Consider the following 19,502-nt stretch of genomic DNA (forward strand, 5'->3'; position numbering starts at 1 on the left):
ATTAAAAAGTAGCAACCATAAACTCTTCATATTGCAAATGTTATGTGCTGCTTAACACTGTGTGCCTAAAAATCATGGTAAACATAAGCATATATTATTAAATTACCAACGGAGTCTGTATTCATTTCATTTTTATTTTATTAAACAACACAAAATAACATGTTTATTATATTTGTACGAACAGAGTTTTAGCTGTTTTAAAAACATGCATTAATAAGTATTAGTTGAACTGATGGTGTTATAATAAACCCGAAACGCACGTGATCGTTGTCTAGCCAATCATGAAAAGCTATGTCGTCATCACAGCCTGGTGCTGCCGCTCCTGAGGCCCTGTCCCAAATGGCGCACTCCAGTCTTGTGGACCTCCTCTGAGTCCACACTTGGTGACGTCAGGAAGTGCAGACCTATAGGGCACTAGGCACGAGTCCACAAGGGTACATGGGAGTGCATTTTGGGACAGACTTGAGGTCATCACACCGGAAAGAGCAAGCGGTGCTTTCTAATCTCTCAACAGCGCCGCGTGAAGTCGACCACACTTGTTGTCCCATTGTTGTTATTTGGACTGGAGCTGCCGGTTTTTATTGTTCAGTATTTCATATGTTGATATACCACCCGAGCATTATACAATAGATACTTTTGTTTGTAATGCATTCATTTGTCATGACGTAAATGCAACTGCTTATGTATTTATTTGTATACACTATTCTTCTGTATACACTTCTTAATATGCATATATGTTGTTATTTGATATTTCTCTATAATACAGAAGCTGTGTTGTTCAGCTTTACAGAGCCCGAGACAACTAGATATAGATCTACAACAAAACATGGCTTATTACCTTAACTAAGAAAATGCACTGCATTCAAGGTTTTTATTCTTGAATAGCTGGCTTAATAGAAAATAAATAAGCAATAATATGAATAAGTAACTAATTAATAAATTAATTTTGAATTTTATCAAAACATACATTTAAAAATGTATCCGTCATGTTTACTTTAATGTCTGACATCCACGACACTCCTCCCATCCTTGTGATTGGACGTTCGCAAGGATTCCTGGGTAGGGGACTTCAGTGGAGTCTCCGTCAATGCGGGCTTCATCGAAGACCGCATCGAGGGCACAAAGGAGGCGCTCGTGAGCAGACATCTGAGCGCTAAAAAGACAAATGGGACACTCTACGGACTCGTAGACTTGGCGAGAATGCGCAATTTAAGTCCACGAGACCGCAAGTGCGCCATTTGGGACAGGGCCTGAGAAGCCGGCTTTTCTCGAAACGCTCTCGCGCTACTTTAATGCCCAACGTGAAAGTCACGTGGCGTCGGCGCCGGTTCAAGTCGGACAAATTTTCTAACCGGCATGCACTGCTTCAAGTCAGATTTCGATCGATCTGCGCAGCGCCGCGTGAAGTCGAACACACCTTCTCTCTCTCGCGGCCATGTGATGTCACGCGTCGATCGGTCTGAGCGACGCTGCATGAAGTCAAACAAGCGGGTCCGGATTTGATTCCCCCCGGGTCCGGACTTTGGGAAGCACTGTGATTCATCATCACTTACTGACAGATCGTTCCGCTGATCATTAACATCTACTGTATGTTAAAAGTCTGTTGCGTTCAAAGCTCGGCCTTAAAACGTGCACGAGTCAATGCGGGTGATCTCCGGCAATAAACATAAAGCCAGTCACGCGCAGCCGTGCATCACACAGAGCTTGCGTGTCATTTTCTGTCCGCTGGTTTTGAGCTTTTCTTGTATTTATTAGTTTTAGCTTTTGTTATGACTGCATTACGTGATCACCCCTTGATAACAGCTAGAGTGGGTTGTGGAGCGAGAGTAAGCGCGAGTAGTGAAGAGTGAAGCGTCGGCGCCAGATATTTCAGCTTTTATTTAAGCCCTTTTTTTTCGTTCGTCTGAAACGAATGCCATTTTTAGCCGGAAAATGTTTCATCACTAGTTATTTATACGCAGATTGATGAGACGCGGGTTGGTCTTGACATGCGGTGAGTAAATAAAAAGAAATGATGACAAAATTTTCAGTTTTGATTGACCTATTCCAATACACTGGTGAGTCACAGGAGACATTATACTGCGTGTGTAAACACTGATCTCCTCTCATCTGAACACTTGAGATGGAATCACATGACACACACCAGGCGTAAACAAGGTCAAAGTTAAGAAAAAGAACATCCTCATCAGTCAGAATTGAGTTCATTAAAGCAGATTCACACTGAATGTTTCATTAACATCTGAACGTCTGGCTCACAGCCTCAGAAGCATTAGTTTAGGGAAACTTTCAGACAATCGGACAGGTGTTGTGTTGTCTCTGAGCGGTTTCAGCCCATTGGCTTATCGAAGGTGCATAGCTTCATTGTGAGGCTACACACAAAAACACTCAATTTCATCTCATTTCCAGAAACCAAAAATATGTTTTGAAGGAAGCACATCGTATCCCTCGACATATCTGCCAATCCATGGTCTTCCCAAAGCATAACTCTTTCATTGAGTGTCCTGAGAAAGACCTTTGTTTTGAGGAACACAGGGGAGAGATATTCTTCCGTCCTGACAACAGAGAGGATGAAATTACATCCGCGTCTCTAGAGAGTCTTTGGCTTCGGAAGAACAAAGGGCCGCTGGTAATGATAGTCAGCGAGTGTGGCTGGAGATGATTGACGGACGTTTTGATGTCGTACAAGTGGAGTGGTCTGAAAATTGAGTTCCCAAAGCTTCATGCTTGCCTCTGAAATGAAACTTTTCATCAGTATGTTTGTATTCGCTGATGTGATTTGATACCTGGATTGTGACGAGTGTTTTCAGATAGCCTCTGTAGTTTTTGCAAAGCAACGTCCTGATAACCAGAACCAATCTGTCAAGATTGTATTATAGATTCAGTCGGTGGAAAAGGAGTTTTTTATTGTTCCAGCGAGTGTTGTCACACTGTCGGTTATGTGTTTGGAAAGACACCTATTTTCTATTCATGCTGTACATCTGTGTCAGTGACTTTTTTGTATCTCGGATTCTTGAATACTGGGATAAAACGGGCTACAGAACAAACACAAATATGGGTTTATGTATCAAGGAATTATTCTTCAAGGATGTACGTTTCTACTTTTTTTCTCAGATGTTTCTCCAATAAAAAGAAAAACAAATACGACTGTAATTGTTGTTAAGGTGTAAAATGAATGTAGATGTTGTTTTGGGTCACTGTCTGTGCTCACACTACACAAACTCACACAAGTGTATAAAGTGGAGTTCTCAGTTAACCTCTTGACACGATTACTCATAATATTAACTAGGGCTGTGCGATATATCGAAATATCGCAAATGTGCATATCGCAATGGTTTGCAATAAATTAGCTATTTAATTCTTTGAAAAGTATCTATCTGGCACACGAATGTTAGGTGGGATATGTGTGCGTGCGAATGCTAGCGTGCGCACTCTGACGCAAATCAATAAACAATCTGCGAAAGAAGCTTTCATAGCAAGCAAAGATGAGCCAGCTGCTAATGTGAAACATATGTTGGTTATATAATTTTTTTAATATATTTTAGAAAAAGAAATATCGTATTGGGTATCGCATATCGCATTATTTAGCATTCTATCGCATATCACATTTTTCCTCAATATCGCACAGCCCTAATATTAACAAAGTGACCTTATTTCTCTCGGAGCAACGCTTATCTCTCCCTCACATCCCAAACCTGTCAGAACATGTTGCTCTCTGCCTCTTTTCCAGGATGGAGTTGGTTGACCCTCAGACATGTTGCAAACTTCAAAGGCACACGCTTTGCTGTGGGTTGTTAAATCTCTCAGCCGGTGAACGTTACCTGTGTCTCTGCTCACTTCAAAGGAAAAGGTTACATGTGCAGCGAACGCTTCACTGCCGTTATTACACAGAACCTTGTCCCCAAAGCTAAATCTTTCTGTTATTTATGATGTAAAGTGACTGGGAAATTGACTGTCTGTTTCGACACCAGAATCCATTTCAAATGTTTCGTGGGTTGGGATTACTTTTTACACAACAGACTGTAAAAAAAATCCCAAAGAGATGGAACGTGTTGACAAAATGTTTATATGCTCTCCTACTTGCATTTGGCAGACGCTTTTATCCAAAGCGACTTACATGGCATTATACTATACATGTTTTTCTAAGTATGTGCAATCCCCTGGGATCGAACCCATGATCTTGGCGTTGCAAGTGCCACGCTCTAACCACTGAGCTACAGGAAACTTTGGATAAAAGGGTCTGCCAAATGAATGAATTTGATGTAAATGTAAATCAAAGTGAGCTCTGTTAAACGCATTGTATTTAAACGTAATGTCTTGTACTGTGTCCGTCATTATGTTGCTCGTGTTGGCTCTGTCTAATCTGCATGCGTTTGGTTGCAGGTGAGCATGCTGTAACGCTTTAAGATGCGTGGGAGGTCGTGGCTCTTTAAATGCTTGGGAATAGGCATCTGCGTTCTTCTGCTCACCGCTGCCAGCTGTTCTCAGGATTCAGAAGGTACGTTTCTGCTCCCGAATTTCTTCAACTGTTCACGACCCCTATGAATGTACGGAGCAAAACATTTCTCACATCAAATATCTTCAGTGTTCCTGCTGTGGAGGGACTAAATTCAGATTTGTATTTTTAAAACTCTGTTCCAATCCCAGAATGCATTGTGATGAATAAGATATTGATCCAAGCTGGAATGTGAAGTGTGAGAATTATTGGTTATTATTATTGATTATGTAAATATCATATTTAAGAAAGAAATAAAGTTGTTGTTGTTACTTGTATGACACCTGAAGATGTTGTCTGTGTAGTGTTTCAAGCATATTCTGTTTTGATAGTACACAACAAGGCAGCTCACTTGATTTTTATAACATTTTGAAACGTTTTTGATATGTTTGAAATATATTTAATTACTGATGGCCCATTGATATTCACTGTAGCGTTCTGTACTGTATGCATTAGTAGGAAACGTTCTTCTCTGCAGTCTCTATGATGACAGTAAGATAAATGTTCATTTCATGCAGATAGTTATGGGAATAAACTTGCACAGCGCTCTAAATTCAGTTCTCGTTCTATCGGTCATGTTGCATGTCACACTGGAAACCAGTTACATTTCATTTCCCTCTGGTTGAATCCATGTCCAGTTTCTTAAGGTTTATCGATGCTTCAGATGGATATGAAAGCTCAAACGCTGTATGTATTGATTCCCCTCCTGTAAAAAGTTGGAAATTACTTTTTTTACTCAGTAAGATTTATTTTGTATCACTTGAATAGTCTCCATCTCATCCTTGGATAATTTAGGAAAACGAGAACCAAACTTTTTCAAACTCTTAAACTTTTTAATCCTTTTTCTTTTCTGTATCTTTTTTCTTTTGTGTATGACAATTTAATTATGTTACTTATTCCTTGAAGCTTTTTCCATAACCTAACCTGGAGAAAAAAACGAGTATTCTAGATAAATGTCATACCATGAATTTTCCACTGAGGTAAAAGTGTAAAGATGAGTCATGACAGCTCTTTACTTAGTAGACAGTTTTAATGCCATGCACTTTTCCTATCATTTTTGTTCTTCATGAATTTACCATTTGCCGAATGTTTATTTTCAACATTGTTACTCCACAGGTTTGAACCAATGTAACTCTTAAGGGCCGTTCACATTATAACGATAACTATAAAGATAACTGTAACTATAACTTTACGGTATTTGCGTCCACACCAGCGGACGATAACAATAATGTTATGTTTATTTTAAGCCTGCGCGCTGCAGTGTTTCCAGTCAATAAAATTAATATAGATGACCTGCTGATGCTTTTGTTTTCATTCCCGAAATATGACAACAAAGGCTGGATGCTCGGACTGAAGGCTGTGCACTCATGTCCGGGACGTAAAGCATATAATTTGCCAGCTTGCTGACTCACAAGCATTGCATATGTGACCCTGGATCACAAAACCAGTCTTAAGTAGCACGGGAACATTTTTAGTAAAAGACAAAAATACATTGTGTGGGTCAAAATTATCGATTTTTCTTTTATGCCAAAAATCATTAGGATATTAAGTAAAGATCATGTTCCATGAAGATATTTTGTAAATTTCCTACCTTAAATATATAAAAACTTTATTTTTGTGAGTGGATGGTCTGCCACAGTGCCCCTGATTAATAACTTCAAAGGCAATTTTCTCAATATTTTGATTTTTTTGCGCTCTCAGATTCCAGAGTTTTAAACGGTTGTATCTCAGTCAGATATTGTCCTATTCTAACAACTCATATATCTATAGAAAGTTTATTTATTCAGCTTTCAGATTATGTAAAAATCTCAATTTCGAAAAATTGACCCATAAGACTGGTTTTGTTGTCCAGGGTCACATATATAATATCCCGCCGTAAACACACCGACCACTACAGTCTTTAATTCTGACATAAAAGCGATCACCAATAGTCAAACATTATCTGCCAGAAACTGTCTGACAGTATGTTCTATCGTTCATCAGCTGGAAAAAAATCGTTCTGAAAGTGATCCCAATGATATCGTTCTCTGTATCTTTATCGTTATAGTTATGGTGTGAACCCTGCTATTCTCCTGAATGATTTTTAAAACATTATTTTTTATAGTTATCGTTATAATGTGAACGGCCCTTTACACTGCAAAAAAATGATATTCTTACTAAGCATTTTTATATTCTTTTATAATACAAATATCTTAACATTATTAAATCAAGATTCATTGTCTTGACCAGAAAAGTGACCTAAGATATTTAGTCTTGTTTTATGAAAGAAAATAAGAATTCGGAAAATTTATGATTAAAACAAGCAACAACAAAAAAAATCTGCCAATCGGGTGAGAAAAATAATCTTGAATTAGGTAGTTAAGAAAAAAAGTTTATTTTTCTCACCCCATTGGCAGATTTTTTTGCTTGTTTTAAACAAATTTCTTTTTTTAAGAATTTTCTTTTATAAAACGGACTAAAAATCTTAGGTCACTTTTCTTGTCAAGAAAATGTATCTTGATTTAAAGCGGCCCTAACACGCGGTTTCTGCCAATCTCATATTAATCTTGAGTACCTATAGAGTAGTATTGCATACTTCATATCTTCGAAGAGTATTTAGTTTGATCACATTTATAAAAGATAGATACAGCTGTACGATTATTTCCGAAAGCATACAGCGCGTGCAGGAGGGAGGGGTAGGCTGAACTAAAGCACGTGCGCCAACAAAACACAGACATCAGTTTCACTCACCACATGCGGTTCATGTCCGGCATCTTTTAGCGCTGGGACGGCTCCATATATCAGTTTCAAACGATCTCCAAATCCAGCGTTATATCCACCGTTTATATAACATTCATCACCCAAATGCAGTGAACAAACAAACACCTGAACTTCGCGAACGTATGCTCTCTCTCTCCTGCACACAGGTGAAAGTGATGTCTGCGCATGCTCGTTCTCCTGCTCTCATTGCTGCCGCATGGGCGTGGTTTTCCGGGAGAATGATCCAATAAGGGACTAAGAACAATTGTTACGAAACTGTTTTATATGTTCGAAAAAAACTTTCCGAAACCTGTACGATCGCTGGGGGAGTGTATTGAGCACAGAAATACTACGTAATACGCCCAACTCCTTTTTTGACAAGTTGACCATGTTAAGCATGAAAAGACAGCACGTTTAACATTGTAAAGTCAGAATGCATGACACACCGTTGCACCACCCCTTTAAGAAGTTTTAGATATTTTTTATCAGAAAACAAGACAAAAATGCTTATTAAGAATGCCATTTTTTGCTTTGTATGAATTGATTTAAAACATTGTTGGGTCAAGTACAAACATCGTTGTGTATCAAGTACAAACATCAAACGAGTTTTCTTTAACCCAACAGATAGGTCTCATTTTGACCCAATGCTATAGGTAGTAATGAAACATAACTTCTCTGTTGGTTGGTTATTTGCCTCTAGAGAGTTTCCAGATGAGATATAGTTCAATCTCCAGATCGGTTTTGTCTGTTTAAATGGTTTTGCAGTAATTCATTCTTTCGCTGTTGCTTGCACAGATTCACACATTCAGTCCTTCAGTTCAAGGTGAGATCTTGAGACATTGATCTATTCTATGTGAAACTGAGCTTCATTTCAAAAGACACTGAGACTCATCGAGTTTTGGTGACAGCTCAGCGGCAAAGATCGTTCACGTGATTCATGCGAGTGACGCTGTTATTCTCTCAGCAGTGTTTTCTTCACCGAGCGTGGATTGTGTCCTCTTATAGCCTGCTTGATTCACACATGCTGTCTGTGTTGTTTTAGCCCCCGCTTCATTAAAAGAATTATGCAGATCAGGTCACAGCACAAACAGAGCTGGACCGTTGGCACTTAAGAAGGTAAACGGTACATTTCCTCCTCTGCTGTTGGGCCCACGTCTGTGATCTAATAAACAACATTATTGTGTCACTGCAGTCCAGACATCACGGTTTTACACACTGGGTTATAACACTTATTCATCATTCGAGAAATTACAAATAGAAAATGTACAAAAACATGTTTGGTATCAGTTTTCATTAAGGTTCTATGTGTTAACACGAACTAACAACGAACAATTACAGCATTTATTTTATTATCAACATTATTTATACTTTTTTTTAAGTTGTAATGCTCAATGCATGTTAATGCACTCATTGTGCATTAACATGCATTGAGCATTACAACTTAAAATAAAGTTGATAATAAACATGTTGATAAGTTGATAATGATAAGTTGAGCATTACAACTTAAAAAAAAGTTGATAATTAATATGTTGATAAGTTGATAATAAAAGTTGATAATAAAATAATGTTGATCACAATCGTGTTTTGTGAATTAATGTTAGTGAATGAAACAGTTACCAGATTTTCAAAAAAAGTTATTTTTATTGGCCAGCCTGATTTCACAGGCTGTAATTATTTCACAGGCAGTAATTATTTTAGGAGATGGCCAGTTCATATCCATTCATACAATGCGAGTAAAAATTATTACTATTATTATATTTAAAAAAGCGTACTGAGGCTCCACTCCTAAACCTAACCATCACTGGCGCAAAAAGCAGATCGTACATGAGATTGTACAAATTTATCAATTTATTTCCCACCTTGTTTTGTTTTGGCATGAGATTGTGTTGTATTAAAGGGGTCATATGACACAGCTAAAACTAATATTATGGTTTGTTTTAGATGTAATGCAATGTGTATACATGATTTAAGGTTCAAAAACGTTGTATTTTCCACATACGGTGCATGTTTACATTTACTTTTAGCAGACGCTTTTATCCAAAGCGACTTACATTGCATTATCCTATACATTTATACATAGGCATGTGCAATCCCCTGGAATCGAACCCACAACCTTTCGTTGTTAACGCAATGCTCTTACCACTGAGCTACAGGATACAGTTTGTATCTCCTCTTTGCCCCGCCTCTCTGAAACGCGCAGATTTTTAACAAAGCTCATCGCTCTGAAAAGCGAGGTGTGCTATGATTGGCCAGTTATCCAGTGCATAGTGATTGGTGGAATATTGCAAGCGTGTGACTGAAATGTAACGACTCGTACCATATTTGGAAAATCACGTTCCAAAGCAATTGTACTGACAGGTGCACCCACCTTACTTGCGTATACATTTAGGTGGTCTTAGTCTAATCATACCACGAACTGACGTAGATTTGTGGGGGTGTGGTTACACGAGGCGTTTCAGGCAGGTCTGGGTGAGCATTCGCTTTTGGATAGAATGCATCTTTTGTTCCCACACTTTCATTTTTGCATTTTTACGTGGCTAATACATGCATGGGCAACCTATAACACAGCAAAGACACAGAAAAACACGTATTCGCGCCATATGACCCCTTTAAGCATAAAAATTGTTCATAAAGGCCGACAAATATTGAAAAGAGTTTTGCTTATAACACTGTGCTGATGCTTGGATTGCAGGTGGTTGGAGAAAAAGAATACCTCGTGCCATACTCTCTCAAACAATCTCTCACGCTGACGTCTTTTGGCCGCTGAGGTTCTGTGTGCACTAAGTGAATGAGTTTTGATTCTATTAGATTATGTATGTTCTCAGGAGGATTTATGCGCTTGCTGACTTGAAATGAACTGCTGACATGGGTTTCCAGTATTTCGGCGTGTAGGATACCATTAATGTACCAGGCTAAAGTTGACAGCGGAGTCGAATGCGCTCCATTCTCACTTGAACCGTGACCGCAGGTTCGGGAGTCCAGTAACCCGAACGGTTGCTCTCTCTCACCCTCGGCCGTGCTCGCTCTGTTCAGGGACATGACTCAGGTCAGAAGCACAATGTCCACTGAATGCTAACTAAGGGAATGAATTCCGGGAAATAAAATCTCATCCATTTTCATCAGACCGCACGAGTGTGCAGCTCTGACGTGCTTTATCTCCGAACCGTCATTAGAATTGCAATAATATTTCCCTTTCGGGATCTCACATGGTGTGAGTCAACATATTTATATTTTTTCAGGTCAGAAGCGGTTCATCATAAAAAATACGCTGCAGAGTCATCTGTTTTGATGATAAGAAAATAATTCCATGGCAAAGGGGTCAGTCTTTATATTGAGTCTTTGTATGTAAATATGCCTGGTGGTTTAAAGCGACGGGCCGCAGGATGAACCCTAAAAGCAGCCAATTATTTTGTGCCCGCCGTCATCTCCCCGCTAAAGTCCTTCAAACTTCATCTCTTTCAACCTGCGTGCAGTGAAATCCAAAACAATTTCAAATAAAAGTGAAGTGCTCTAAAGCAAATGCGCCTTTACGTGCGTATTCTGCCGACTTCCATATTTGACATCGGCACAAGGACAGATTGATGTATAGGAGACATGAAAATGGGCAGATCAGCAGACAGTGCTGAATGGCTCCCCGAGGAGACATCCATCCCACTCAGGAGGTAGAAGTTGAGATCTTTGACCTCAGCTGTGATGGATGTGCATCTGCAGTCATGTTGCAGATCCTGCGTTCATCTGTACTTACAATGCAACCACACACAGAAGTTGTCCTACAACTGATGGGTACATTTTTGGTTTTGGGTACATTTGACTGATTTTGTGTATTGAAGGTGTTCAGAAATTCAGTTTAACGGTCTGACTTCATCAGCCAAAAAATTGTGGTAGTTTGGGCTAAAATTGGTCACTTCTGTGAACTGGCTAAAGCAGTTTGCGTGAACCATATTATAATGTCGTTATAATAATTTTATACCCGAAATCTCATTACATGAGTTCAATAGGTTGTCTTGGTAATGATGATAGAATAAACACACTCGACGGAAACAATTATTACGCCAAAACTTTTAATATAACAGTACATTCAGTCCCTTAGGAAAATAAACCATGGTAACCAGGGTTTTTTGGCAGATGGATTAGTATTTGTATGATAGTTTGGTAACACTTTACATTAAGGTACCCTTTATGAAGCATTTTTAAATGTGTTCATTAATGATTAATAAGTCATTTACAAATGCATTATAAAGCAGTTATAACTGCATGAATAAAAAGGGGGGATCTAACCAAATTCCTGCCAAATAGTGAGCAGGTATAAGATGAACAACAAAACACCCTACAGTGTCCAGTCTGACAGCCTATATTGCAAACAACATCAAGATAATAATGAATCTGCTTTCGAGTCAAATAAATAATGAATAAATACATTTATTAAGCATTTATAACATGTAAGATAAAAATGGCTCACTATTTGGCAGGTATTTTGTTAGAATCCCTCTTTTTATTCATACAGTTATAACTGCTTCATAATTCATTTGTAAATGACTTATTTATCATTTATGAAAACATTTATAAATGCTTTATAAAGGGTACCTTAATGTAAAGTGTTACCGATAGTTTTACTACAAATGCCATGGTTAAATTATGATCACTGTAGTGAGATCATAGTAAATGAATGGTTAGTTACCATAGTAACTTAAATGCCTTGCATTATGTAAAATGTCTGTAGTTACAGAAGCCTTTCAAGTACACGCAATATCAAATAAAGTATGTACTGTAAGAGTTACAGAGCGGAGATTAGATGCACAGAAATAAATTCACTGGCTTGCAGATTAGATGAGGTCCAGCGTTTAGTCAGAACAACATTTACTGCTTGTTTAGTTATTGTGCAACTGTTAGATTGAGCACGATGTAAAAAGTACAATAGAGGGTAAAAAATTGGCAATAAATTATCTAAATGAAAATACAGCTGAGCGCCCACGGGGACTCAGACAATCTTCAGAAAGCAATTTGGAGGCTGTAATCTTTGTGTCACAAAGAAAATAACATAGCGGTGAAATGACGCTCAAGCTCTGTAGGGAAGCACCATTTCTGTCCGTCTCTGAAGATCTCTTTCCTTCCTCTGTGTGTTGGCTTGATGCTCAGTATTGATTTCTGCTGTGATTACTCCCATCGGCTCGGCTTCAGACCTTCAGATGTGTGTTATCTTATCTAAGACATTCATCCTGTCTGAGGGACCGGCCCTCGGCATCTCACTTTCACACCCTGGACTTTACTGTGAAACTCTGCTGGTATCTGCTGCCATGCATTTATAGAAACAGTTTGCACCTATATTATTTAACACCCATCATGTTGTTTCAAACCTGTGGCTTTCTTTCTCCTGTTAAATGGAAAATAGACGTTTAGCAGAATGCTAATGGAGATATTTTCCATTCAACATTAAGGCGTTAAGAGGCTGTTGAATAAAAAAATTAAACCCAATGACAGCTTTATGTGAGCAATAGACGGAAGTTGAATCCATTATTACATTTACGCATTTGCCAGACACTTTTGTCCAAAGTGACTTACATTGCATTATACATTTGTTTCTGACTATATGCAATCCCCTGGGATCGAACCCATGACCTTGGCATTGCTAGTGCCATGCTCTAACCACTGAGCTACTGGAAAGCATTATTCACTAACTATATAGCCACTTTTCCACCATCTGTCTAAACCTTTCTTAACCCAGTATGAGTCTCCGAGTCTGTAAGGCCTCATTCATATTTTCATAATATCATATATGTGATATCAAATATATCACACCTTGTTTGGCACATCATAAATTCATAGATTAAAAAATGTCATAACCACAAACCAAGGCTAGAAATGGGATGGGGATCTCAAGGGCACGAAGTCCAGGGGGTAAATTCAAAATGTGTTCAAAATAAATAATAAAGTTTTATGAATTTTGAAATTCATACAGTTCAAAATATGGAGGATTTCCATATATTTTCGATGTCCAAATGCTACGCAAATGTAATCCATAAATATAGTGGGATATTGTGCATCTGTGGTTTAGAAATATAAAATAACAAAATTGTTTTCTAACATTCTAGTTTTAGTTACGAAAGCATTATTTCTGAATTTTTGAAGCGGTCCACTAACAATGTGAAAATAACATTTTTATCCCTATGTTTAATAATGTTTCCAATGACATAACGTTGATTTTTGACATAGCATTTAGCTCTTTTGATGTTACCGTAGGCGTGTTGTTGATAACTTTTCGAGTACGTAAGCAAAACGTCTCAGAACATGTCTGGCAGTGAATCTCAGCCGTAACAACACACCAGATCTCTTATATTTCAATCTATTGCTCACACAACATTGTTATATGATTTTATAAATGGCACATGAGTCGTATGTTTTTTTTTGTGGTGCCTGCCTGCCGTGTCTTTTATGGTCAAAGTAAGAAAGAAAACAATGGGTTGAAACAAAAAGAGGGTGCGTAAACGATCCTTTTTGTTTTGGGGTGAACTGTTCCTTTAAGAGAACTCGACAGAATCACCTCTGCTGAGAAAATTAGGTCACCGTTCAAGCTATGACGAGCCAAACGATCATATATGCCACAGCCGGTAAATAAAGCCTTATTGGTGTTTTGGGTTATGTTGGATGGATGCGTGTTAAAACATTGTTTGTTCCGAGTTCATCAGCAGTAATTACTGTTCTTCTCTGACGAAGTCCTGCTTTTCCTCTGCTGGCTAGAAAAAGCACTCGGAGTCATGAATCTTTTATAGGGACACTAGATAGTTGGTCTTTGCTTTGATACGCTGCTCTCCATCACAGGCCCGGTTGCTAAGAGAGCCCAACCGCCCAGGTTTAATGTGTCAGTGCTGCTGATGTTACGTAAAGCCACACAAACACATCGATCTTTCTAGGGCTGCAACAACTAATCGATCAAATCGATAATAATCGATAATGAAATTCGTTGTCAACGAATTTCATTATCGATTAGTTGGTCTGTGACGTCACTTGCGAGCTGCGCCGTTATAAATCAAGCGCATCTTCTTTCCTTTTAAAATTACCGTTTTAGATGTGTCTCTCCGTGCAGCATGAGCTGCAGTTTTAAAGTCATACATGTCTCTCCGTGGATGCGTCTCTTCGTGCAGCGCGAGGTGCGCAGTTTTAAATTCACACGTGTCTCTCCGTGGATGCGTCTCTTCGTGCTGCGCGAGGTGCGCAGTTTTAAAGTCACACGTGTCTCTCCGTGGATGCGTCTCTTCGTGCAGCGCCAGGTGCGCAGTTTTAAAGTCAGATGTGGTTCTCCGTAGATGCGTCTCTTCGTGCAGCGCGAGATGCGCAGTTTAAAAGTCACACGTGTCTCTCCGTGCAGCGCGAGGTGCGCAGATTTAAAGTCACACGTGTCTCTCCGTGGATGCGTCTCTCCGTGCGACACAAGTTGTGCTGTTTTAAAGTCAGACGTGTCTCTCGGTGCATGCGTCTCTCCGTGCAGCGCGAGGTGTGCAGTTTTAAAGTCAGACGTGTTCTGCATGCATCTCTTCAAGCTGCGCAGTTTTCAAGTTTAAAGTGGAGAGGTGTTTTAGGGCGTTTTCACACATAAGGGTTTGTTTCGGAAGCTGGTGCGTTTTCTCTCTTGGTTCGATTCGTTTAGGCATTTGTGAACACAGCAATCGCGCTAGGATCCGCCCCAAAACAATCGCTCCGAGACCGCCTGAACAAGGTGGTCTTGGCCCGATTGCAAACGAACTCTGGAGCGGTTCGGTAGACGTGTGAAAGCCATCCGAGCCAACGGACCAACGAATCAGACTGTATCACAATGTATGATGGGTAAATATGTAAAGTTGCTTGACGCAAAAGGGATTGTTTTGCTAATGGCTCCCTGTAACAATGTTCAAAGTAAGGAAGGAAGGGAACATTAAACCAAACTTTTAATAAAATAAACAAACAACAAAACGAAAGTAAAGTGCTGACAGCTCCCTCACAGTCGACTGCCGCTGGCCACACAAACACAATAAAACATAACATAAAATCCAGGCCTGGTTCTCTCTCGTCCTTCTCCTTTTATGCTTACCGAGCTCCGCCCGTGAGATACGCGAGACAACGCGCAGCTGACGCTCATTATCACTCCGTTACCGCCGGAAAATAAACAGATGCACTCTGACCAATCGAAGGAGAGTTTACTCGCACGTGACTTTTATTAACAGTTTGGTCCGTTTGGAAATATTGCCTTGTGAATGCGAACCGAACTAAAATAAATTTCAATATTGTAGCGATTTAACCCCCGGTTTCGGAACAAAGCAATCGATACACAGGTGTGAAAATGCCCTTAAATGACAAAATTAAAGATTATATTAGTAAAACCCAATTTGTGGCGTTTGCACTTTGCAAAGTGCATAATAGGCTAAATACCCTGATTTGGTGGTTTATTTAGTTCAGAGGTGGGTAACGAAGTACATTTACTTGAGAACTGTACTTAAGTACACTTTTTGAGTATTTGTACTGAAGTATTACTTTTTCTGTTTACTTTTTACTGTACTTCACTACATTTGAATGACAAATATCTCACTATTCATGGCACAAAAAAATCATTTCCTTGGCCGACCCTCCCCTCGCTCTCACGTTTGGGAGAGACCATTTGTCATGGTTCTGCCCCACCTTGTCTTGCTTTTCTTGACCTAGTGGCAGAACCATGATAGAACCTCTTGTTTTATGTGGAGAGAGACAGTTTTTGCATTCCATATACTCCCTCTCTCCGGTGTGGTGTCTCTGTTCCCGCCCTTTCGTCTCGTTATTGCTTGTTAATTAGTTCATGTCCCGCACCTGTCCCCTTCTTGATTTAGTCCCCTTTATATAGTCCTCTTGTGTCATTGTCCTGTGCTGGTTCATTGTCGTTTGTCTGGTGAGTGCCTGTGCTTTGTTAGTCTAGTCTAGTCTAGTCTAGTTTAGTTATTTGTATACTATGTCAAGTGTTTATTTTAGTCTTGTGTAGATGTAGTCAGTTTTAGTCTTGTCCTGTCGTGTTTTCGTATTCCCATGTTTTATGTTCCCCCACGTGGGTCTTTGTTTTGTATTCATATTTTATTAAATGTCTTGTTAACCGCTTATCCGCTGTCTGCGTCTGGGTCCTCTGTACTGTGTCCTTGTTCCCTCACCACACGTGACACTATTGTCAGTTGCTTCTAATATGACACACCTGAATCAACTCACCAGGTGTATTAATTATGTAGACATTCACAACATTTTGGGAGAAGGCTAATGAGTTCAGTTGTGTATACTTTTCCCATATCTGATTTACTTATTATAAGCAAAAGATGTAATTACATTTATCCGATTAATCGATTAATCGGAAAAAAAGATCGCCCAACTAATCGATTATCAAAATAATCGTTAGTTGCAGCCCTAGATCTGTCATTCACCAACGACAGCCCAAAGACGTTTAGCGTAACATTTTCAGACATTCGTTGGGTGTTCAGCCTTTAACACTTCGTGTAACGGGACAGTTCAGTTCATTCTGCCTCTGTCCTCCATGAAGGAGCGTGTTAATCAAATCATTCAGTCAAGGACTGCAGTGTAGCTGTCATGATACTGACCGGAAGAACCCAGATGCAGACAGCTGATTCACAATAATAACTTTATTAAAGGAGTCATATTGCACGGCTAAAACGAATATTATTGTTTGTTTTAGATGTAACACAATGTGTATACACCATTTAAAATGTAAATAACGTTGTATTTTCCAAATACCATGCATGTTTGTATCTCCTCTTTGTCATTTTGATTTTTTACAAAGCTCATCGCTCTGAAAAGCGAGGTGTGCTATGATTGGCCAGTTCACCAGTGCGTAGTGATTGGTCAAATACTGCAAGCATTTCACGGAAATGTAACGCCTCTTACCATATTCGCAACATCAGGTTCCAAAGCAATTGTACTGACAGGCGATACAATGAGATTTACAATTACGCCCACCTTAACTACGTGTAGATTTGGGTGGTCTTAGTCAAATCATGTTACGAAGTTACGTAGATTCGCCGGGGTGTGGTTACACGAGGCGTTTCAGGCAGGTCTGGTTGAGCATTCGCTTTTAGATAGAATGCATCTTTTGTTCCCACACTTTCATTTGTGCAATTTTACGTGTCTAATACATGCATGGGCAACTTATAACACACCAAAGACACAGAAAAACACGTACTTCCGCCATATGACCCCTTTAAAACAAAAACCCACTATGGGGCAAAAACGAACTCAAAACAGGGCTTAAAACAAAACACTACCCACGAGGGGTCAAAACAAAAGAAGTCCAAAAAACAAAGTCCACTGGCAAAAGGCAAGACGGGGAAACAAGGGGGCGGGGCCAAAGCACAAGACAGGAGGACACGTGGTGCAATGTCATAACAACAGCCACGTGTCTCCACACATAACACAACAAGCACAAAAGACATGGTACTGTCACGACTCTGTCCATAGAACTAGAAAACTCATGACAAGAAGGACAGAATCATGACAGTAGCACCGTCTCATCACTCGCCGCTGTAAATCAAGAGTCAGTCGTCTCTATCTGCAATGCTCAAGCGAAACACAGCACACAGAGACTCAAATAAATGAAATATGATGTCTGCATGCCTTCTGTTAATGTTCACACAGAAATCTAAATTCTGTCGTGGAACACAGCCCAGCTAGCACACGTAGCCTACGTCTGTAAGACATCTGCTAAAGATCTGGAGATATGGAAAACATCTGCTTAACATCTTAGAAAGAGCAGTTTTACAACCATTAAATCATAAACATCTTACAGACGTCTTATCAATGTCTATATGACATCTGACAGCAGTCATCACCGAGACGTATTGTAGATGAGGAAACTATGTATTGCGGATGTCTTCCAGATGTAAATGCAGACATCAAATAGACGTCTGCCAGATGTAGTGTGCAATCAGGGAAAAGAAGATATTTGAGAAATGTCTCAAGGGTTTTGTGTTCATACAATGGAGGTCAATAGGGTTCAATGTTGTTTGGTTACCAACATTCTTCAAAATATCTTCTTTTGTGTTCTGCAGAAGAAAGAAACTCATAAAGGTTTGAAATGACAAAATTTTCATTTTTGTCGGAACTATCCCTTTACACAGCCGATGAGGTTTAGAAATATTGCTTGTGGATTTTGACCCGGTTGACATGTATTGACAGTGAGTTTAGAAGACTTTTTAGGATTAAACAGGTTTGTGAAACATAGTTTTTAAAAGTGTTATAAAGTACAAATTTCCGCAAGTTTGAGATCTTGTTTCCAGAATGTCAGAATATTGCTCCAATATTGCTTTTATTGGTATTATACAGTATTTGTTTAAGATATTATATTGTTTACACAGTAGGACAAAAAAGAAAACCAAGTATTTTAAAAAATTAAATATGAAAAAAAATGGTTGGCTTACTGAAGTTGCAAGAATTCAAAGACTGATAACAACACTGAACGTCTTCATCTCAAAAATCCAACTCAATGCTCTCTCTGGAGGCTGAAGGTGCATGGGCGCACAGGTGAATTTGGTTTAATTGGGGGGCTCATTGACATTGACTGTCCAGTTGACTGTCAAATAGCGCCCCAATTTACATAAATTCACACTATAAATATTATACAAAGCAGGTGGTCTGAGAATAGTCCAAAAAACACCAGTCAGCAACCGGTAGTGACTTTGATATTGGAATTAAAACCTGTGAGGATGCTGTGTTTGCATCTCTGTACTTACCTCCTACTACAGGAAGCGCATGTGTAAATCAGTGGGCGGGGCTAAAGAGGCAGCGATGCAGAGACAGGTGTTGTTGTTCTGCAGGGGCAGACTTTCGTAGCACTTTTATGTTATACTTAGAATCGGCACAAAAGCATTTTGACAGCTTGGTTGAGGAAGTTTTGAATACTGAAACTTGATGTTTTTTATATTACATTGACCTCTTACATGTCAAGGAAAATTTGGCTTCTCAATTCATGACCACGGTGGTGTCAATTCGCCTAAAGCCAAGATCATACCATCTTACTACTGTACCTCAGTGTAGCGAGGAAGGCGGGACGAGAGCCGTGGGGCAGGAAGGCGGGGCCGGTGGTGTGAGTGATAATGAGTATCAGCTGTACGCGCACCGGTCCCGCATGCCTCACTGGGAGCTAGGGAGCATAAGAGGACGAGCGACGGGACTGCCGACGAGAGAGGACCGGGCCCGGAAGCTGTTAAGTTTGTTTATGTTTGTGTGGCCGGCAGTCGACCGTGAGGTGGCTGCCGGTCTTTTATTCTTGGATTAT

At 39.5% G+C, this 19,502-nt stretch overlaps 1 protein-coding gene across 1 annotated transcript in view; it reads left to right on the forward strand.

Annotated features, from left to right (window-relative positions):
* Positions 1-19,502, forward strand: part of pcdh15b (protocadherin-related 15b) — a 285,327-nt gene that overhangs the window by 21,183 nt on the left and 244,642 nt on the right. Inside the window, exon 2 of the mRNA XM_057358597.1 lies at positions 4,381-4,495. Within this exon, the coding sequence (XP_057214580.1) occupies positions 4,405-4,495 (91 nt within the window). The 5' untranslated portion in view covers positions 4,381-4,404. The remainder of the gene's footprint in view (positions 1-4,380; positions 4,496-19,502) is intronic.

This window comes from Triplophysa rosa, linkage group LG18 (assembly GCF_024868665.1).
Source record: "Triplophysa rosa linkage group LG18, Trosa_1v2, whole genome shotgun sequence".
NCBI classification, from domain to species: Eukaryota; Metazoa; Chordata; class Actinopteri; order Cypriniformes; family Nemacheilidae; genus Triplophysa; species Triplophysa rosa.